We start from the raw sequence: 24,147 nt of genomic DNA, 5'->3' as shown, positions 1-24,147 counted from the left end.
ACTATCAGCTAAGCTCACTCTGATTTCTGAAGAGTCATAACAAACATACTGATTCCAAGTAGAACTGGGCAGACAAAACACAAGATCAATTCTATTACTGGCCCAATATTGAGAAATTAGTCAGTGTTTGCAAAATGATGAGTAATATATAAATGGTAGTTTAACAATAGTAGGTATAACCTATAATTAACATTTAAAGGTCAGGTTTTTGACATGCACAAAGAAGACTAAAATATGTGCCTGCCTAAAATATATATTATGATAAATTGTGGCAATGATTATGGTATTTTCTTTTTTAAATTTTTTAATGTTTATTATTTATTTTTTTGAGAAAGAGATAGAGAGAGAGAGAGCAGAGGTGGGGCAGAGAAAGGAGGCAGTATCCAAAGCAGGCTCCAGGCTCTGAGCTGTCAGCACAGAGTCAAATGCAAGGCTCGAACTCATGAACAGTGAGATCATGACCTGAGCCAAAACTGGACGCTTAACTGATAAGCCAACCAGGTGCCCTTATGGTATTTTGTATGTAGATATTTTTTTTAAGAAAACAAAAGCACTAATTGCAGATCTTTAGGCAAACAGTGCTTTTTGTGATCCTGGGTATGTGGTATGGTGGCACTATTGAAAATTTGTAGTTCACCATTAATGGCATAATTATAGATCACAGAAAAATAAACACCAGGACTTTACCACACCTGACAAAAAAAACATTTTTAAAAAATAAATCAAAATTTTTCAGGATCTAGGTTAGTCATGGTGTAAACGATATGATATTGAGTATCTTATGACCCTAGTGATAAGATAACAATCCAAGTATATGCAGGCGAACTCATAAAAAAGGAGGGATTATTAAATATTTGAAAAGTAAACATCTAAATTTTCATAAGTAAATATTAATTTAGTATGTGTATGAACTTTAGATATTAAAGCTTTTCCTTCATTCTCTGGACCCTTAGAACCAGCTGTTATAACTCCCAGTGCTTTTTTTAAATACTCTATATGCCAGATATTCACAAACTGGCTAAGAAATAGTCAAATTTTCTATTTTCACTGTAGAAATATAATAAAATCTCTGTTCCAGTGAATGGCTGGATAATTATTTTAATAATGATATTGACGTTGCTTCATTTTATCTTTCTTGCTACTAGCAAGGTTTTTATTTTATACTCTGAACTCTGGCTAAATCACAAGTTAAACTGAACTATTGTTTGTTTAATGCTCTATTTCCTTCTAACCTCATTTTTGTCTATCAGCCTCAGCCCATATCCCCAGTGGCTCAGGAAACCCGCAACTAGGATTAAGTAATAGTTTACACAACCCCTCTCATTCATTAACCCAAGTTGACATTCTTGTTCTGTGTACCAGCTTTATTTAAGACTCTCTAATCACCTTATCCAGATGCTGGTTTGTGTGCAACTAACAACACTTATTTAATCAAGCAACTTAGTATTTCCAGAGAATCCTTCCGACTATCTCAGCCTTCTCCGTCAGTGTGATCTAATTCATCCTACTTCTTCTACTCCTTCTTCAGAATAAAATTTGGCCTCATTTATAGTAAATGTGAAGTTTAAAAATCTTTACTACCTCTTTCCTTCTGCAGATACACAAAGAAGAAACAGAAAATTGTATGCTATTCCAGATAGATTTTGCTTTATTAGTATGTTGAAATGATGCCAATTAGATAAATCTAGATCCCCCTGGCTCCATTCTTATCCCCAACCAATCTGTTTGTCTCCAGACGACTTCTGGAATAAGTAATCATTCTTGAAAGCAAACCCATTTGTGTTACTGTGTCCCTTAAAATAATTTGAGGGCTCCCAATGGTTTCAGAGAAAGGGATAGGATAACTAACCTGGTAAGAGCTATTCATATTCAACTCTTAGGTTTCTCCTTAAGATGAAGACTCAAGCAAACTGAAAAGTGTAGGGCAATTGTTAAGTAGGAATTGATAAAACATATTACAAAAGGGAGAAATTTCTTTATAAAGAGTTCTTAACATTTACCAGTAAGAAATGTAATAGGACTTTGCTGAGGACTTTGTATATATGTATCTGTTGTTTCTCCAACAGCTCATATTTTGCAGATGAGGAAATGAAGGTTTAGGACCATGGCTTAGTCAATATCCTCTATTGCTAAAAAGTGGTGAAATTGGACTTGAACCCAGGCAATAGAATTCCAGAACCCTTCTGTGGAGCCACTTATCTTTAGTATCTCCCCATGAAAAAGTCCCAGGAGAAAAGATTGTACTTAAGTAAGCAAATCACAAAAGAACAAATGCCAATGGATGACAAATGGTCAGCCTTGCAAATGGTGTATTAAAGCAAGAGTTGAGATGGCACTTTTTCCCCCCCTCATCAAACGAAGATTCAGGGAACCTGGGAGTTCAGTACTGCTGGTGAGATGTGAGTAGATACTGTCTCTGACAATCAATACCAGAAGCCTTAAGCACTGCCTTGTGACTTTAAAATTCTACCTGGAAATGTATGCTTCAGAAAACATCATGAATGTATGTATACAGAGTCTTAAAAGCTGTTATAGTGATGTTGATTGATGTCAAAAGAAATGACAGTTTTATCTTAGGTAAAAATATAACATATACAGCATGACTCCATATAAAAATATATTTATGCATTAAAAATATTGGAAATACGTTAAAAAAAAAAGTCCCTTAAAATAATTTGAAGGCTCCCCAATGGTTTCAGAGTAAAATCTATCCTCCTTAATATGTATTCAAGAAGTTTCCTTCGTTGGCCCTGAGTATTTCCTGGTCCTCAAACCCACGAATATGCTGGCAAATGTCTAATTCTCAGGGAAGTGGGGAGTAAAAGCCCCGATCTGTAGTGCTTGGCAGTTTCTGTGGTGTAAACACTCCCACCAAGCCAATTTCAAGCTGCCAAGGTAAGTCACTGGACAGGATGAAATCAGGAAGAAATGTTCACAATTGGCTCTGTAAGCTGGTACAAGATGGCTCATGCACACCTCTGCCACCCTGCCCTACCTTCAGCTTATCATCCTTTAAAAAAAAAAAAAAAAGGACTGTCTTTGCAAATTTCAACTATATAATCCAGTGTCGTCAACTATGATCACCATGTTATACATTAAATCTTGAAACTTTTTTTGTTTTTTAACTGAAAGCTTGTACCATTTTACCAATGTCTGCCTGTTTCTGCTGCCCTCTCCACCACCCCAAACCCCTATGGCTGCCCCAGGCCCTCGCAGCCAGTTTTCTACTCTCTGTTTCTAGGAGCACAACATTTTTTCCCCTTAGATTTCATATAAAATTGATAACATGCAGTATTTGTCTTTCTCTTTCTGGCTTACTTCAGTTAACATAATGCCATAATGCCAGTTTCATCCATATTGTAGCAAATGACATGATTTCCTTTTTTTTTTTAAGTCTGAATAGACATATCCTGATCCATTCATTCAATGATAGATACTTAACGTTGTTTCCATGTGTTGGCTGTTGTGTATAGTGCTGCAATTAACATGGAAATACAGATATCTCTCAGAGGTAATGGTTTGTTTTTAAATTTTTTTTGGTTTTTTTTATTTATTTTTGAGAGGCAGAGAGAGACATCACGAGCAGGGGAGGGTCAGAGAGAGAGGGAGACATGGAATCTAAAACAGGCTCCAGGTTCTGAGGTAGCTGTCAGCACAAAGCCCAACACGGGGATCAAACCCACAAACCGTGACATCCTGACCTGAGCCGAAGCCGGAAGCTTAACCGTCTGAGCCACCCAGGCGCCCCTGTTTGTTTGTTTTTAAAGGTTTATTTATTTGAAAGCGAGCACACAAGCAGAGGAGGGGCAGAGAAAGGTGGGGGGAGAGAGAATCCTAAGCAGGCTCCATGCTGTCGGCGCAAAGCCCTATGCAGGGCTTGTACATCCAAACTGTGAGATCATGACCTGATCATTGGTCAGATGCTTAACCGATTGATCCACTCAGGTGCTCCTTTTTTTCCCCCTTTGGATAAATACCCAGAAGTGGGATTGCTGGATCATAGAGTAGTTCTATTTTTAATTTCGTGAGGAGTATCCATACTGTTTACTGGCCGTACTAATTTACATTCCCAGCAACACTGTATGAGGGTTCCCTTACCATGTATCTCTTGTCTTTTGGATAATAGCCATTCTAACAGGTGTGAGATGATACCTCATAGTGGTTTTGATTTGCATTTCCCTGATTAGTGATGTTAAGCATCTTTTCATGTTCCTCTTGGCCATTTGTATGTTTTCTTTACAAAAATGTCTATTTAGTTTTTTTGCCCATTTTTTTTCTTTTTTTTTTTTTTTTTTTTCATCTGCTTCAAATTCCCTTTAACACTCATTTTGACAGGTTAACATTTTTTCCCTCTTCTTTACAATTCTACTCAGGCATTTCCTTCCCCAGGAAATCTTCTCTAGCTTTTCCCTAACCCTCCATTCTGGATAAGCTGCCTTTCCTGAGTACTCCAGCAGCACTTTTTGCTTATTTCTAACATATCTCTTACCACACTCTGTGGTACTACATTCACTGTTTTCCTCATTAGCTACTGAAGACATGAACTGTGGCTTTTATCTCCACATCCTTAGTACCTAACAAAATAGCTTGAACAAAATATCTGTTATCAAATGAGCAAGTAGTTATGGCAGAACCTCAGATTTCAAGTAATGTGATAAAATGCTGATTAGTAAAAATAATTTTTAGATAAAACAGTTTTTAATTTTCTCCCCCAAACCTCTAAAAACTAATTTATAGGATTGAGGCATTTCCAAAAATAAATTAGCATAGAAGAAATTCTGGGAAGTTTCAGCCCCTTCCTTACATACACATACATATACCTTCAGTCATCCACCAGTTTGGAATAAAGATGGATCAAAAAACAAGGAGAACAATTAAAGGAGAAGAAAAGATGAAGATGATAGGTAGAGTAAATAGAAATCCCAGAGATTTGTACTTAATCAAAATTAGAAAAACGTAATTAGAGCACCTAAAAGGAGAAAGGTAGAGTAACTTCTCTGTTCCATATGACTTTTTTGAGCCTTTCAATAGAGCTACCCTTTTGAGTGGGTAATACTGTCTGCTTTAGGGACTTTAGACAAAACCTTCTGGTGGACGTTGCTTGAGCAGTGATCCCAGTAGAGGTGACCGCCCTTGAAGTTTGTGTTTTGAATCCATAGATTTTTCACTAACCACCAGTCTATGATTTCCAGTTGAAAATGTGTGAGTTAAGGAAAAGAAGAGTGAAGGTCTTTATCCATACCACATTTGCTATGGCCATAATGGCATCACTTAATGTGTACCAAATACATGCTTGGAGCAGAGCATGAGCTTGGCCTTGATGTAGATGTAGTAACATTAGAAGAGAGTTTGGTAGGGGAATTGTGAATCTTGACCAATGAGAAGTGTTGCCCACAGATTGAGGTTTCTGATACACAGTTCTGGTTAGGGAACAAGGGAAGAAGATGAGTAAAGAGTCTCACTGCACAATGGTAAGATGGAAAAGAGAGATAAGAGGTGATGACAGTCATGGCAGGTTAGGATATAGTCATGGGTTTAAACAAAATACTGGGGGCACAATTGAAGAACTCTGGTTTCATCCATCTTTCACCTCAACTGGCCATCCACTAAGACATTCATCAGCCTGTTTTCTATTGAGCGTGACAGTGTTAGGTACATAAACAGAACACAGCTCTTATACTCTACAAAAAGAACTGCTTCTGTTTTATTGCTTAGTGCAGGGTAACTAGTGTTCTGTGTTTTGAGTATCTCTTTCAATTCAATGAGTAAGTACATTAAAATTTGTTTTCTATTAACTACATAGAGAAAAGGAGAAAAAATCTATACACTAAGCATTAAAATCTGCTTCTCTTGGAACAGCTTTCTTTATGAATCACTCTGTCACTCCTGGCTATGACTGAAGTGAGGTATGAAGGCTGCTAAGCCAAACCACATGGACTTGGTCTGTTTTCGATCTGATTCACCTTGGGAAATGATGATAAAGAAGGAAACATTTTAACACATAAAATTCCAGAACTCCTATCATTGTAGAATTCAGAGTCTTTTGAATCCTGGGGATACCTTGAAAGGAAGGTGGATATATTTTTATTTCATTTGTATGTAAATGCATTTGTATACATCTGCATACAAATCCATACACACATATACATAAAGTACATTCTGCTCCAAGTACTTCTTCCCTTTTCACTAATCTACCTTCTGTCAAGACCTTTGTCAGCTTTGGCCTCTGCCATGAGCAGAGCTGTTCAAGCCCATACTGATCTTATCTTTTTCTTAATATTCTAACATTTATCACCTGTACCAGTGTTTTCAGAATGTATCTATCAGTGATGTTCTTTGTGCTTTGCATTATTACTTAGCTATTTTGTGTGTCTGCCTCTGGCACGATTCATTTCATTTAAACCTCAAAAAATTCTGTTATATAGATGTGCATTTTTCCACTTTACAAGTGAAGAAATGAGGCTTAGTGATCTAAGTATTATCTCTAAGTTTGCACAGCTGGTAAGGGCAGGGCCACTCCTGAGCCCATGCTCTTCTCCACTAAGCTAGGGAGGTTAACACTGGATATGACTAAGAAGGCGTTTGGAGAACCTTACTCTAAAAAGTTATGAAAGTGGAATTGAGCAAAAAGATTCTGGAATCAAGGAAATTAGATTGTGGGAGGCCAAGTATGAGATTTCCTTTAACTCTATAGAAACATTTTTTAAGAATTGATAGATGTATATAAACAATAAAATAAAAGGAAAATTCAAAGATGACTGAGATGTCTTGAAGAGAGAGGGTGGCTATTGATGCCATATTTGGGTGTGTGAAGTTAGATCATCCACACGGCAATGTCCGTCTCCTCGTGATTCACTACTGTTGAGCCAGCAGCCTGTTGGCCAGATGCCTGGTTGTATTGCGTTCAGGACCATCTGAACACACAGAGCCAGAGATGATGCCCTTTCTCCCTTCCTGGGAACAAATCAGCTCTTCTTTAACTGTGCCCCAGCTTTGCTCCTCTGCTTGAGGTCTCTGGTTGTAATGAACTCCATGGGTATTGAAGTCGTGTAGCAGGATTACTTCATCAAGGAGAGTTTGTAACAGCAAAAGTATTGAGGAAGCATCTTTCTTTTAAAACTGTACTGAGCACAACATGAAGCAGAGTTGTCTTTGTAGCACAAAACAACAGTCACATGCTTAGCGTTCAACCACACCACCCAAACAGTCTGGCCTTGCATGAAGGACCCCAAAGAGAAGGGCTTGCTCTGTCACAGAACTGACTCTTCTGCATTTTACAGACAATCAGGCTTCAATGTTGACATCTTAGACATTTGAGTAGAGACTGATAGAAGCTAAATATGTCTGAAAGCAACATAAGCAGACACTGAAGTTCAAAGCTCTGTGCCTCTGCCTACAGTCAGTTCCACAGCACCTCCCTCCCGATCCTTCCAAATAAACAGAAGAGAGAACATGAATGAAATTTAGAGGAGTTATGTGGAATTCCTGAAATTAAAGCAGTTGAGTTTTTACCCAGCTGTATGAAAAGTTTTAGGCAAAGAGAGACTATCTATTTTGAACATATCCCCTAGAAAACCACTATTACGTGTCAAAAGAATTTGTAGAAAGGGTAATTATGAATAAAATTTATATTAAAATGCTTCTGTTAATTTTGTCATGGAAAAGAAGGAAAGAGGGCTGGTATGAGTGAACTGGCAAAGACTTTACAAAATAGTACATTTTTAAAAATCTAGCTGCAAGACCGATTTAAATTATCTATAGATGAGCTAAATCCGTCCTATAGATGAATTAAAGGAATCTATTTTAAATATATCACATCCTTAATTATACAGAATTAAATGTAATTGCATATTCACTGCATGCATCATAATGTTAATTAGGGAAAACCATTTGAATCAAATACATTGAGGTATATAGCACTTCAATTTTCATTTTATAAAAAATAGTATAGGTCTGAGTCAGGTAAAAAAAAAATCATCTGGCCAAGTGCTCGTGAAAAGGTAAAGAAAGGTAAAGAAAATTATTGTTTCAAGGTTTAAATTATAGAGTGATTCCTATTATTTAACGCTATAACAGTATATAAGTCCTTGAGTTAAGGAAGTAAGTTTGTAAAAAGTTTTTTTTTTTTTAAGCAGAACAGGAACCATTGGTTCTCAGAGTGGACTTCATATTATTATTTTAGAATGGGATAAACCTTGCGCAATTAAATGCTTTTCAAAACTTCTTAAAGAATAGGCATATGTATCCAGAATCTGCTTATGTGTTGGAGTAGCCTAAGATGACTGGGGGACAGTGACTGTTTACTCATGGCACCCTTACCATCCTGAGCAATCCTTTGTTTCAGCATTAGGCTAATGGCAGTTTGGTAATTCCAAGCCTAGAGGAAGCTTTGGAAAGCCACCCACAGAGCCACAACATGGTAGAGCCACAAGAGAATTTTGAATTAATTCACTCAACCCCTTTTTTTGCAGACAAGCCTAGTTGGTGGGGGGAGGGGTAAAGACACTGCTACTGTGTGACCTAGGTTTAGTCCTTGCCCTGCAACTGCTGCTGGTCTTTTGACCGTGCAATGCCTCAGTTTACTCCTAGAATTGTTATGAGGATTCAGTGAATTAATATTTGGAAGGTGCTTAGAACAGTGTCTGATGCATTATAAACACTCTGGACAAATGTTTGTTATATAAGTAAAGTAAAGCTCATACTCAGAGAGATTAAGCTATTTGCCTAAGGTCATGCAACTCATCAAATCCCATTTGGGTAGAACCAGTCCTGTGCTGTAGACATGCACATTCCTTTACACCATGTCTTTAAATGATTCCTAGATTTGTCTTAGAAATACTGTAGGAGTCTATAAGTAAGAAGGATGATGCATTTGATTTGGATTTGAAATCAACAACTAGGATTCAAGCTCTGATATTTACTGACAACTCTCTAAACTTTAGTTTCTTCGTCTATAGAAATATGATGATCATAACAAATCCAATTTACAGACCTACTGAGAGGATCAGATGAGATAATGTACTTGGAAAACCATAACCCACTATGCAGATGATATTTAACATTATTACTGTGAGCTCCTATGTGCTGAGAAAAGCCATGAGAATGTTTCAAACCTGCTTAAGATGTCAAGAAATTGGGGTGCGGAGAGTTTGTAATAGGTTCTCTCCACTTTCTCACTTTCCATTTATTCATTGTTTTCTTTTACAATTTATTTTTGTTATAGTATATTCATATATGGAAATGAATCATGTACTGTGTGTGTGCGCATGCATGTGCCTGTGTGCATGCATGCATGTGTGCAGTAAAACAGATACTGAGTTCTCTACTACCAGGCTTATAAAAGGGAATATTACCAAAGCCTCTAAGTTCCCTGTATGTCCCACCCCAGTCATATTCCTCTCCTTCCCAAAAAAGTCGGTAAACAATAATTGCAAATTGTTTGTCTTTTCCTTGCCATTAGTGGCACTATGCATGTGTATATGCCTAAACGATATATTATATTGAGTGAATATTTTTTCTGTTTCTTTTTTGCTCTTGATTCAAATACCTCAAGCTATATGGTATATATTGTCCACCTTATTCTTTGTCACTATCTCCCCTCTCTCAATCCAATAAAACATAACTTCTGTTCTTCAACAGACTTTGCAAGGAGAGACTTAGAAAAGAGCCAGGCTTTAAGTTCACATGACCAAGGAGTGGGTGTCACTCACTAGCAGGAGCTGAGACATCAACTGCCAAAGCAAATACAAGAATCCAAGAGTGGGAAGGGTCTTGTGTCAGAATAGTCACTCTTAGATTCCTTTGGTGTCCTAGATGGTCACTTGACCTTTCACCTTAATGGAAAAAAGACCTAAAAACAAACTAAGGCAGGTTTGGATACTATAGCAGGGAGTTTGGCTTTTCCTGCAGTTCTTTGGAACCAACTAAGGTTTTGAAAAAAGGAGTGACAGCTCATAACTGCTTCAAGGTGGAAGAGATGGAAGACCGGAAGGCCAGTGAGGAAACAGCCTAAGACTGGGGTGCCAGTGTGGTTGGAGGGCTATAGCCCGAGGTTAGAGAAACTGAGCAACTAGTTGGATGTGAGAAATGCTCAAGAGAGAGGAATTGGTGATGACTGAAATTTCAGACTGACCTAGGTGGAAACATGTTAATGTTCAGAAGCCAAAATAGGCAACAGAGAGGAAGATTTGAGAGCCAAGCTGATTAGAACAGCCCAAAATGCTAGTGGTCATCTTTGTGCTACTAGGCAGAAAAAAAATTAATTCCAGTGTTCCTCTCAGAATGGCAATCAGGGGTGGGTGAATCTACATTTGCTACTTTGAAGGATTGTAGGTTTTTTACATGATAATTGATTACTTTCATTGAATGATTCCAACATTTTGAGAGGTACAATTTTCATGACTTTAAGTTTCTCATACTTAAAATGAGGAGCTGGGTTAAGATGGTCTCTAAGGCCCTTTCCATTTTTGTAATTGTGCAATTCTTGGAATTCTGCCCGGAATAGTAAACAGTAGCAGAAGAAATTCATGAGCTTGAGAATCATGGAGAGCTGACTTCTAATGACTATTTCAGTTCTGTGGCCAGTTCCAGCATGAATCAGCCACTGTGACTGCACCCTTGGCTGCTCTGAGTCTCCTCCTCCTGAAAACTGAAAACCTTACAGGGCTGTGAGTCTGCTTGCACATAAAATTGCCCAACCCAGTGCCTGGTACAGTGTAAGTAGGTACAGAGTAAAGACAGATTTCCCCTGTCCTTTCCCTTCTTCCTTCTTCCTTCTTCCTTCCTTTGTTACCAAAAAGAGAGTGTTAGTCTGACTCCCCAACTAGTGCTGGGCTGAATCCTTCTTCGTAGACTGCTTTGTTGCCCTAAAGCAGCTCTTTTACAGAGAACTGCCTTCTACCAGCTATGCTCAGTTTTACCCCAAAGCACAAAGGTTTGAGGGAAACACGAGTGGCAAGGAGACCCCTGGCAGCAGATCTATCAGTCTTCCATCTCAACCCAATCCCACCCCAAATGCTGCACCCAGGAACTGTATATAAAGTTGTGAGAAGAAACCACCCCATCTTCCCTGCACAAATGAGCAGCAAATATATTTCCTTTAAGGGACATAATAAACCAGACTGAGAGTTAGTCATACTTGCACAGTGCCCTGGCTTTGCAATGCTGAGAGCTTAAACCAAGGTTCCCTGAGAGTTAAAATTCTACTATTCAAACTCAAAAACAGCATGGGGCTTCATAAGATAGTTTCTGCCACTGTGACCCCAAGCATTGAGTTTATCAAGATTCTTAGAAGGAGGAGACAAGGAGTCGTTCCCTCTCCTACACTGAATGCTGGGATGTTACTTTTTCCTAGAAGCTAGTGGCCCCAGCCCTCTCCTGCAGATCTCTGCAATGGAGAAAATGAAAAAGAAAATGTCTAGGATCCCCTGATTTATAAAATCTGAATGTCATTTGGATCTGACATAATGTTTGTTTTTTAGCTCCAAATTGCATCATTTTTCAAGATCAAGGAGTTCTGTAGATCCTATTCCAACATTGTGCAAAGTTTTTATACTTAGGTATTTGTTTTGGGGGGAGAGACATAGTCCAATCAGTCCTTGAGGGGGTACCATTTAGAGACCTTACTATTTCCTAAAGGAGATGTCTAAAAGTGTAAATATACATGAGTGAATAAATGTGAATTGAGTCAGGTGCAGAGTTCTACGTTTATGCCTTATATGTGAAGAAACAGACATATAGGCCAGAGTTCTGGTTGTGTTGCTTTCCCTCCATTGAAAACGATTGAGGAAGGACTTCTTGCAGGTTTGCAGACACTCAGAGACCTATCTCACCTCCATTCTCCCATTGGCCCAGTTCTGGAAAGCAGACAACAAAGCAAGCTGGTAGGCAGATGGGCTTATCTCTGTGTACCTTGCAGATGCATTAATTTTTAAGGAGCCTATTATTAAATGCCTACTGTGTGCGGGGCACAATACTAGGTGGTATAAAAGATGAATGAGACCGTTTTGGGCCTCTTATTGATAGAAGTCTGCTTCTAGTTTACAATCTAAGACTCTACTCCACATGTAGCAAATTGTTTTTATATTCCAGTGAATCCTCCATATCTCCACTAGGTCAAATTTGAGGCTTTAAGTTCCCAGGATGCCATCTAGACATAGGAAAAAAGTGAGAATAAGCTAGAAAAGGAACAAAACAACCACAGATGCTGACCCTGAAGAGCAGTCACTTCTGAAATGGAATCCTTGAGATGGTCTTTGATTTAAAACCGGTCTTTGCTCCTTTAAGCAGCATGCCTTGGTTCTGACCATCTCTGCAAAATGGATGATTGATCACCAATGGAAACTTAATTACTAATTAATCGGTTACTATTGAATTGCTGGCATGTCTCAGTTATCTACTATTCCTCAGAGCAATCTATAGTACTTTAGTGAGGAAAAGCTTCTAATTAAATAGTGAAATAGCACTCATTAATATATCAAAATAAATGTCTAGAACCAGTACATTTCATTAATTACAAGAGTCAGTAGGGTTAGCATCTCTGAGACTCTTTGTTTGCTAACTTATTGCCACTTAAAATGAAGAAATATTTGTTGCTATATAAAACAGCATTGTAAGATTATTTTTAACCATAAAAGTTAATAGATGTTAGAACTCTGTATTCCGCATGACAGACAAAAGTTTGACATTGAGGAGTAAGACTACTTTGCATAAGGATAACTAAATTTTTTATTTCACTTTGTTCTTTTTTAATTGTTTTAATGTTTTTTAATTTATTTTTGAGAGAGACAAAAAAAATTTTATTTTTGAGCCGGGGAGGGTCAGAAAGAGAGAGAGACACAGAATCAGAAGCAGGCTACAGGCTCCGAGCTATCAGTACAGAGCCCGATGTGGGGCTTGAACCCATGAAGTTTGAAATCATGACCTGAGCCGAAGTCAGCCCCTCAACCGATTGAGCCACCCAGGCACCCCTATTTCACTTTGTTCTTAAACATTAAGTTGGTTTGAAATATATTATGACAGCTTTCTAATTATTATAAATATAATAGGACAATAATAGAGAATTCCTAATCTTCAAATAATTTTCCTTTAATTGAAAGTACATACAAAAATCTGTAAAAATGAACTTTTTCTCTTTTTCTTCCAAGTTAGACTTCATCTTCCTTATTATATTTTCCTGCCTCCTATTATCTGCCCTCAATTTACTAATTCCCAGATGTCTTAGTACAGTCAGGAGCCAGACACTATTCATTTCTTATAAACTCTTTACTATACCTATTCCTGAAAGAAAAAAAAAGCTTTAGTAATACTAATTTACATCTCCACACTCATCCCCTCTCTACTCATAAGTGATTCATTTACTCATTCATTCAGTTAATATTTATTAAAGATCTCTGTGTGATATTTCATCTCCTACTAGCAATACCATGGTGAACAAGCAGAGTCTCTGATGGCAGGGACATCAGTCATAATCCACAAGTAAATAATAGTTGCAGCTATGAGTGCTATGACACATAGGTAAAATGTATTATGATAGTCTGTAATAGAAGCATTTGACCTAGATACTAAGGTCAAAATAGGCCTCCTAAGGACATGATAACACACTAAGATCTGAAGGAGGCATAGCCATTAATAAAATGAATGTAGGTAAAAGGATCACTTCAGGAAGAGGGAACAGCATGTGCAAAGGCCCTGTAATGAGAGTATATATATGACATATTTGGAAAACTAAAAGAAAGCCAACTCACTGGAGCACAGAGTGCAAAGGAAAACACAATGAGAATGAGTCTGGAAAGTTCAGTAGGATCCAGATGATGCAGAGCTCCTCAGGCCATGTTAAAATGTTTGTCTTTTATCCTAAGAACAATAGGGAGACATTCAGTGTTTTAAGCAGAGTGATACCATGAGATTTGTGTTTTATGGGACAAAAAATATGGCTGCAGTGGAGAGAATGGACCTGGAAAGAGATCGGATGAGATCAGATGTGGCAGGTCCAATGTGGAAGCCATTGGAATAGTTCAGGAAAGGTAGGGGACTTCGACCCTTGGATGAGGGTCGAAGTATGGGGGGTAAGAAAACTGGATGGATCCAGGAGATATTTAGAAAGTACAACTGATGAAAGTTGGTGATGGACTGTACATGGGGAGGAATCAGGGATGGTACCTAGATTTATGACTCATGCATCTGGAGGATTGGTATATCCATCCACCTGAATCATCAGATCAGGCATGGGGGAAGATTGTGGTTTCTACTTTGATCATGTTGAACCAGAGGTCTTGCAGACATCTGAGTGTGTATTATTTCATAGGCAATTTGATATATGCACAGAGAACAGGATAGGGTGAAGGTAAAAATGTGTGTCAACTGAATGGTGATAGGCATCATAGGAGAGACAGAGGTTGCCTAGGGACAGTGTGAAGAGTGAGGAGGGGCAGCCCTACCATGGAGCCTTGAGAAACCCTGACACAGATGGTCCTACACAAGAGACCAAATGTTGCAGTCTAAGAAGTAGAAGGAAAACCAGGACACTGAAGTGTCAAGGTGAAGGACACAGTGCTTAACTGACATATATAATTAAACAGTATTTTTTAAATGTTGAAGTTGAACCTAAAAGATAAATACCTGATTGAGTGGCAATTGCCTTTTAATAAGTTGATTACTGCAGCATTTGATGCATAGTTTCTATATTTTTTGAGCCTTTTACCACAATAATGACAAATACTTCAGTGGTATTTTCTGGGTGCTGGGTTCTGTGGTAAGAGATGTCTATAATTAGGTCATTTAACTTTTATAACAGCTCTGTAAGGTAGGTGCATTTCTATAATTCTCTCAGTTTTACTGGGAGACTGAAATGGACAACTTTAAGTTCACAAACACATATGGGGCTATGCAAGGTAAATAAGCATGACAGACTAGGATTTGATGCAGAACTTGAGTCTGGGGTCTGTGTTTCGCTGCCTCCCTGTGAATTATCTATCAGCCACCACCTTTTACCACCTCACTGCACACAAAGGCACATATTTTAAAATATGTATGACTCTAACATTTATTATTATTTTATTTGAAATTCATCTTATTGGACTTGCCTGCTAGAAGCACTACTTTTTTTTAAAGGTTTATTTATTTTTGATAGAGACAGAGACCCAGGTCCAAAGTAGGCTCCAGGCTCTGATCTGTCAGCACAGAGCCCAACGCAAGGCTCAAACTGAAAAACCATGAGATCATGACCTGATTCGAAGTCGGACGCTTTACCAACTGAGCCACCCAGGCGCCCCTAGAAGCACTACCTTTCTGCCCAGAACTGAGACATTTATAGTTTTGTTTTTCTTTTACTAGCACCACTAAGTTCCATTTTTATGTATGCACATATTCAACCATGGTGCAAACTGTGATAGTCAGGTCTACCCCAGTTAAAGCCTATTGTACACAGAGTGGAAGCATGTAGGTCACTTCAATAATTTCTGCCTGTCTGGGGCTCTTTGTTTATTTGCATGGTTATCCTGCTGTTCTCCTCTTCAGCTCTGAACGCTGAAAAGTTTCTTACCAGCTCGTTCACATCTGACTCACCTTAATTCTATGACTGTATTTTATTCCAGACACTTTTGAGAAATTCATCAGGCTGTGAAGTACACACTGAGGAATACCGGACGGAGTTTACCACAGCTTTGCAGCGAGTTGACTTATTCATGGGCCGATTCAACCAAGTCCTCTTAACATCTGTATCCACCTTTATTAAAGGAGACCTCACCATTGCTAATCTTGGGACATCAGAGGGTCGCTTCATGCAGGTAAATGTTTTCTGAGAGTGGCTGTGTCTGTTTTACCTGGTATTGTGCAATTAGTTTGGTTTTGTTTTTACAGAAAGTATTTATAAATATCGTAAAGTGAAAAATCACAGTAAAAGCTAGAGACACAGACTGAAGCAAAACAATGAAGTCTGGGCTACTCTTTAGAAAGTGTATGGCCTAGTTTTGTTAAGTTCTTGAAGCTTTCAGTTTAAATGTGGTTGCTTTAATTTTCTTGCCCAGAATGGTTTAGAATTTTGTTTGTTGGTTTTTTTTTTCCATTCATGATTTCTCTCACATGATTGGAAAATAAAATGAAACAATTAAAGCACTTCCAGGCGATGTTTTCCTATTTCAAGGGAAGCTACGGATCAAAGGAGAACTACTGTGTGAACCGTGTGTCTCCATGAGAAGAAACATTCACATCATTGAGAAATATTGGCAGGAGCTAGGAAGGGACGTTATCATCAGGATCCCATTGTAACTTCAGCTCTCCTGATTCTGCAGGAGGATAGGGTCAGACACAAAGAAGTTCAAATACTGAGGGGAGAAAAATCTGGTTTTATTAAGAAATGCTTTAATGAATAGCAACAGTATTTCTATACAGTAAAACTTCACATTTCAGACTTGCAGTTTTCCTGTTTCCAAGATAGAAGAATCATAGCACTTTGCAGAAATTAAAATGCTCTTCTGTTGAATCTGTTTGCTTTAATTAACAGTGATTGGGCAGTGCTTTCAACAAGTTAATTAGTAGGGTCTTGATGAATGCAGAATGAGCAGGGTATCTATGGAAATGTTGACTTTTTACAAATAGTAGAAATTTCTTCTAAAGAGAGATTCTTATTTCATAATAATCTGATCTAATATCTTAATCAGACAGTGACTTCTGGTAAGCCAAGTGAGGACTATGATGTTTTCCTATGACTTGCCCATCTGTACATCTTCTATCTGTATTCATTTATAAAATATATTTTTTAAAATTACCATTGTTTTTATAGTGGTATGGATATTGATCATTGTCATATTTTAAATCATGTTTTTCTTATACTAGTTGGATATATTGGAATTTTTTCAAACCCATAAAACGTAAATAAAACCTTCCTAGCTCAAAACTAATCATATAGATCCTGTTATCTAAATGTTTCCACACTCCTCCCATTGCTTCAAATTACTATACTTTTTCTACCCTCCCCTTTCTCCCAGCCCAGTGTTCTTACTTAACCACCTCAGACCAGTTAGTTCTGTCTTCCCTCCTCAAAATCTGAAGAGTGGATGCCCACTTCCCTTCTACAAGCACCCTCAAGTCTTTGAAATATGGTCATATCTATTATGTAGTTTTGTGTTTAAATGTGTTTTTAATTGACACTGATATTATTCTGTAGAATTCCAAAAAATTTGAAGGATGAAAGAATCTTGCATCTGTTGAATTCATAAGGTGTTCACTACATTGATTTGTTACCTTTATTTTTTTTCTAAATTGTTTATTACCTCATTCATCCAGATTCATATTAATAAGCTTTCTACAGTCACTTTAGAAATATTAGATACTTTTTTACATCAAAAGGTTCCTGGCCTATTTCCAGATTCTAAAGTTCTAATAAAATCCCATTTTTAGATATATTGCTTTAATAACTGAGTAAATTCTGCTCTGTGACAGATTCCACCACCTAAGTGATATGGCATACATCAGTCTCATAGTGACAGAAATGCTGTGACAAGTGTTTTATTCTTATCTCCCAGCATTTTCATAAAAGAAGCAATATTATGCCCATTATCTGTGCATCCAAAACATTAAAGAGGAAAATAAGTAAGTAGATACTTATTTTATGGAAAGTGCTGATATCACTGATATTTTTAAAACCACATGGTTCTTAATTCATCAGATATCCAGTGAACTTACTAACTTTGCTCTGCTAGGCAAATAAGTGAAGCAAAGGAAGCACTGACACAGAGCCTGCCTTTAAGGAACTAAAATTTTAGTATGGGAGATAAGAACATGTACCTGATATCAAGACAAAGACATACAGACAAAGGGCTATTGAGACCCACATATAGGATCCATTTCTCTGACACTTGTCCAAAAGAATTCCAGTCCCTTAAATTTTATGTAAATAAGTCTAAAGCATTTGAAGTATCAAACAGTCAACATCACTGAAATCCAGTTTGTTTACAGCAAATAATGTTGGGGGAGGAGTCCAGTGGCAGCAGAGACCTAGGGAATTTCTAGCTTAAGCTAGCCAAGTAGTAACTGTATACCAAGATCTGTAAATGTTTTGACTGCATTCAAGTGCTAAGTCTGTGGCCAAGCCTAATTTCCTACAACTTGTGTTTTAGTAATACTATGGAGTTTCTATTATGAAATAGAATGGACATAATTTTTTTCCAAAGACAGTTGCCATATATGAAAAGGAACAGAAAACTGATTTTTACTTCCTTCCTACCCTGAAGCCTAAAAGCAGAGTTGCTTTGCAAATGTTTTCTCTCATGAGTTTGCAGCTGTTTCTGCCTTTCCTATTGTGCTTATGTTCTGCTCTGGCTGGGAATACAAGCTTCAGCCCCAGCTGTCGGGTGCAAAGTGAATCAGGTATTTCACAGTGGTTATTTGGTTAGAAAGAATTATATTGTTTAGCTAACAATATTATATGTATGGTAGAGAAGACATGTCTGACATGTTTCTAACATTTAAGCCTGTGTAACTTATCTCATACAGGTGCAGATCTGTCTAAATATACTGATGTGTACATGTATTAGAGTCTTTCTGTAGCACCAATTCAACATAGATACAAAATTCTAAAACGGTTTTTATTTGTGTGATCACCCTCTTGGGATACTTTGAAGTAAAATACTGTGATACATCACATTCAAGGTTGTATACGTAAACAGTGAGAATGGGGACTCTTACAAGTTTCAGAGGGGGAGGAGATGCTGGAAAGAATAAGGCTCGGAAACATTAGCACAGTGTGCAGGGCTGTGTGGGAGAGGGAAGACCGTTACTCATGAAGATCACAGGACTAATCACAGGGATTGCCCACGTCTCTCCTTCTGAGCTCCTCATCTAATCAGCTTGCAAAAATAATGCTTGCTTGATGTATATATATAAATTTTTTTACAGCTCTCATATAAGGCCTTTAATCTCTAGATGCAAGGCATTGCTATTAAAATATTTGTGCATGACTGTCAGGCCAGGGAGAGTGAGGATATTGAGTGGGCTGGGGGAAGGGAGGCACTTTCAAGACTTTATAAGTTCAGTTCCACAAACATTCACTGGGCAGCTACCTTGTCTGCATACAGTGGCCTCTGCCTGGGCACTGTCACAGCTGTCACTTGGTTCTTTGGCATCATCCTTGATCTTCTCCCATCCCCTTTTCCTCCCTCCCAATTCTTTGATGCTGTCCCCAATCATAGCCCCTATTCTCTGGTTTCTCTTACCTGGACTAGTTGGATCATAAGCAAGAAAGTTAAAAAGACATAGCGATCACCTAAAAAGACATCCTTTGCTTCTGATAATTACTTATGACCATTACTTAAAGGATTATGTTAGTAATCAGTGAACGTGAAAATAATTACATACTTCCAGTAAGAAGAATCAATTCATCTATTGACATCCTGTCTTCAAATTCTTTCAGTTCCTGTGCCACCATCATGGTACATCAATGGTTTGTGTTGGAATCCTGTGGCATATATTACCTTTGGGATCATTGCTATTTTAGAGTAATAAATAAATGATATGAGCATCCAGCAGAGACCCAGGCAAATGAAGCTTGAACTTCAACAACATTTCTCTTTAGGAATTATTGATTTACTGCTTTCTTTATAAAATGCTCAGATAAAAATATCATCTGCCCTTTTTCTTTAATGTGCACATCATTGATATAATTATATACCTAAAGAACAGTAGATTTGGTATATTTCTTTTTATTAAATGTTTATTCATTTTTTTTGAGAGAGAGCACGAGCTGCGGAGGGGTAGAGAGAGAGGAAGAGAAAGAATCCCAAGCAGGCTCCATGATGTCAGTACAGGGCCCGATCTAGGGCTTGATCCCACAAGCCATGAGATCATGAGCTGAGCTGAAATCGAGTCAGATGCTTACCTGAGTTACCCAGGTGCCCCCCTGATGTGGTATATTTCTTTAGAAGAAAATATATTAATGAATTTTGAAACGCATTTTGTTTGAGAAAGAACCCATTATAAATAGTAATTTCAGAGTTCTATCTATAGTTCTATCTATATCTAAAATTTAAACCCAGTGCATGTATGGTCTCCCAAAATGAATTCATGGAAATACGTATATCCCATACACTATTATATGCATAGAAAATTAAAACAAATATTTGAAACCCTGGGAAAATGGTAAGCTTTTGATTGTTTTGTTTTTTGGTAGTAAGGAATAACTAGGATTTCTTGTTTGGGTGCTTTTTGAGAGAGTAAAGAGACATTTTAAATCATGAAGTATATGAATCAATAGGGTTTTTTTTTAAACTTTTATCACTTTTAAAATTCAAAAACATACTCTGTATTGATTGGCAGATTCTACAATTACTATAATTAGAGTATTGAATTGAAAGTACTGATTAAATTTTTTATATTTGCTAGTCTTTTGGGGTTTTATTTTTTGTTTTTTTTATTTTTTTATTTATAGTTTATTGTCAAGTTGGTTTCGATGTAACACCCAGTGCTCTTCCCCAAAAGTACCATCCTCCATGACCATCACCCCACTTTCCCTTTCCCCTTCCCCTTCAGCCCTCAGTTCATTTTCAGTATACAAGAGTCTCTCATGATTTGCCTCCCTCCCCCTCCCTAACTCTTTTTCCCCCTTCCCTCCCCATGGTCCTCTGTTAGGTTTCTCCAGTTAGACCTATATCTGTCCTTCTCCACCTGACTTATTTCGCTTAGCATGACACCCTCATGGTCCATCCACGTTGCTACAAATGGTCAGATTTCATTCTTTCTCATTGCATGTAGTATTCCATTGTATATATAAACCACAATTTCTTGATCCATTCATCAGTTGATGGGCATTTAGGCTCTTTCCATGATTTGGCTATTGTTGAAAGGGCTGCTATGAACATTGGGGTACATGTGCCCCTATGCATCAGCACTTCTGTATCCCTTGGGTAAATCCTCAGCAGTGTGTTGCTGGGTTATAGGGGATTTCTGTTGATCATTGTTTGAGGAACCTCCACACTTTTCCATAGCGGCTGCACCGGTTCACATTTCCACCAACAGTGGAGGAGGGTGTCTGTTTCTCCACACCCTCGCCAGCATCTATAGTCTCTTGATTTGTTCAATTTAGCTACTCTGACCAGCATGAGGTGGTATCTCAGTGTGGTTTTGATTTGTATTTCCCTAATGAGTGAAGCTGAGCATCGTTTCATGTGTCTGTTGGCCATCTGGATGTCCTCTGTGGAGAAGGGTCTATTTGTGTCTTCTGCCCATTTCTTCACTGGATTATTTGTTTTTCCGGTGTGGAGTTTGGTGAGTTCCTTGTAGATTTTGGATACTAGCCCTTTATCTGATATGTCATTTGCAACTATCTTTTCCCATTCCACTGGTTACCTATTAGTTTTCTGGATTGTTTCCTTTGCAGTGCAGAAGCTTTTTATCTTGATGAGGTCCCAATAGTTCATTTTTGCTCTTGATTTCCTTGCTTTTGGGATGTGTTGAGTAGGAAATTAGTGTGGTTGGGGTCAAGGAGGTTGTTTCCTGCTATTCTCTAGCAGGTGTATGGTGTATGGTGTAAGAAAGTGGTCTAGTTTCATTCTTTTGCATGTTGCTGTCCACTTTTCCCAGCACCACCTGTTAAAGAGGCTTTCTTTTGTCCATTGGATACTCTTTCCTGCTTTGTTAAAGATTAATTGGCCATACATTTGTGGGTCCAGGTCTGGGTTCTCTATTCTATTCCAGTGGTCTATGTGTCTGTTTTTGTGCCAGTACCATACTGTCTTGATGATGACAGCTTTGTAGTAGAGGCTAAAGCCTGGGATTGTGGATCCCTTTTCGTTTTGGTTTTCTTCTTCAATATTACTTTGGCTATGTGGGGTTTTTTGTGGTTCCATACAAATTTTAGGATTGTTTGTTCTAGCTCTGAGAAGAATGCAGTGCAATTTTGATTGGGACTGCATTGAATGTATAGATTGCTTTGGGTAGTATTGACATTTTAACAATATTCTTTCGATCCATGAGCATGGAATGTTTTTCCATTTCTTTGTGTCTTCCTCAATTTCCTTCATAAGTTTTCTATAGTTTTAATCATTCATGTCTTTTACATCTTTGGTTAGGTTAATTCCTAGGTATTTTATGGTTTTTCATGCAGTTGTGAATGGGATCAGTTTCTTGATTTCTCTTTCTGTTGCTTCATTATTGGTGTATAAAAATGCAACCAATTTCTGTACGTTGATTTTGTACCCTGCGACTTTACTAAATTCATGGGTCATTTCTAGAAGGCTTCTGGAGGAGTTGATTGGGTTTTCCATGTAGAGTATCCTGTCATCTGCAAAAATGAAAGTTTGACTTCATCTTTGCCAATTCTGATGCCTTTTATTTCCTTTTGTTGTCTGATTGCTGATGCTAGGAATTCCAGCACTATGTTAAACAACAGTGATGAGAGTGGACATCCTTGTGTTCCTGATCTCAGAGGAAAAGCTCTGTTTTTCCCCCATTGAGGATGATATTAGCTGTGGGCTTTTCATAAACTGCTTTTATAATGTTTAAGTAAGTTCCTTACTTCCCGACTTTCTCAAGGGTTTTTATTAAGAAAGGATGCTGTATTTTGTCAAATCTTTTTCTGCATCTATCAACAGGTGTATATGGTTTTTATCTTTTCTTTTGTTAACATGATGTATCACATTAATGGATTTGCAAATATTGAACCAGCCCTGTAACCCAGGAATGAATCCCACTTGATCATGATGGATAATTCTTTTTATATGCTGTTGAATTCGATTTGCTAGTATCTTGGTGAGTATTTTTGCATCAGTATTCATTAAGGATATTGGCCTGTAGTTCTCTTTTTTTGTTGGGTCTCTGTCTGGTTTGGGAATCAAAGTGATGCTGGCTTCATAGAATGAGTTCAGAAGTTTTCATTCTATTCCTATTTTTTGGAATAGCTTGAGAAGAATGGGTATTAACTCTGCTTTAAATGTCTGGTAGAATTCCCCTGGGAAGCCATCTGGCCCTGGGCTCTTATTCGTTGGGAGATTTTTGATAACTGATTTGATTTCTTCACTGGTTATGGGTTTGTTCAGATTTTCTATCTCTTTCCGTTTGAATTTTGGTAGTGTATGTGTGTTTAGGAAGTTGTCCATTTCATCTAGATAGTCCAATTTGTTGGCATATAATTTTTCATAGTAATCTCTGATGATTACTTGTATTTCTGAAGGCTTGGTTTTAATCCATTTTCATTCATGATTTTGTCTATTTGGGAGTTCTCTCTTTTCTTTTGTCTTGCTAGAGGATTATCAGTTTTGTTTATTTTTTCAAAAAACTAACTTTTGGTTTCACTGATGTGTTCAACTATTTTTTTTCCCTTTTGATTCTTGTTTATTTCTGTCCTGATCTTTATTATTTCTCTTCTTCTGCTGGGTTTGGTGTGCTCTTGCTGCTCCCCTTCTAGTTCCTTTAGGTGCTCTGTTAGATTTTGAATTTGCGCTTTTTCTAATTTGCTGAAATAGGCTTGGATTGCAATATACTTTCCTCTTAGGACTGCATTTGCTGTGTCCCAGAGATTTTGGATTGTTGTATTTTAATTTTCATTTGTTTCCATATATTTTTTAAATTTCTCCTCTAATTGCCTGATTGGCCCAATCATTCTTTAGTAGGGTGGTTTTTAACCTCCACATTTTTGGAGGTTTTTCAGACTTTTTCCTGTGATTGATTTCAAGTTTCATAGCATTGCGATCTGAAAGTGCGCATAGTATGATCTCAATTCGCTTATGTTTATGGAGGGCTACTTTATGACCCAGCATGTGATCTATCTTAGAGAATGTACCATGTGCACTCAAGAAGAAGTTGAATTCCATAGATTCAGGATGCAGAGTTCTAAATATATCTATCAATTCCATCTGTTCCAATGTGTCATTCAGGTCCATTGTTTCATTAGTAATTTTCTGTCTGGTTGATCTATCCATTGCTGTAAATGGAGTATTAAAATACCATGCAATTAACACATTCTTATCAATAAGATTGTTTCTGTTTGTGGTTAATTGTTTTATGTATTTGGGTGCTTCTGAATTCGGCACAGATATTTATAATTGTTAGCTCTTTCTGATGGAGAGACCCTGTAATTATTATGTAATGTCCTTCTTCATCTTTTGTTACTGTCTTTACTTTAAAGTCCAGTTTGTCCAAAAGAAGTATGGCTACTCC

At 37.6% G+C, this 24,147-nt stretch overlaps 1 protein-coding gene across 1 annotated transcript in view; it reads left to right on the top strand.

The window, feature by feature from the left end:
* The window catches only part of MET (MET proto-oncogene, receptor tyrosine kinase), a 117,837-nt gene that overhangs the window by 39,079 nt on the left and 54,611 nt on the right, over positions 1 to 24,147 (top strand). Inside the window, exon 3 of the mRNA XM_029955792.1 lies at positions 15,594 to 15,785. Within this exon, the coding sequence (XP_029811652.1) occupies positions 15,594 to 15,785 (192 nt within the window). The remainder of the gene's footprint in view (positions 1 to 15,593; positions 15,786 to 24,147) is intronic.

Source organism: Suricata suricatta, chromosome 2 (genome assembly GCF_006229205.1).
Source record: "Suricata suricatta isolate VVHF042 chromosome 2, meerkat_22Aug2017_6uvM2_HiC, whole genome shotgun sequence".
Classification (NCBI taxonomy): Eukaryota; Metazoa; Chordata; class Mammalia; order Carnivora; family Herpestidae; genus Suricata; species Suricata suricatta.
This window is presented reverse-complemented; position numbering and strand designations above follow the sequence as displayed.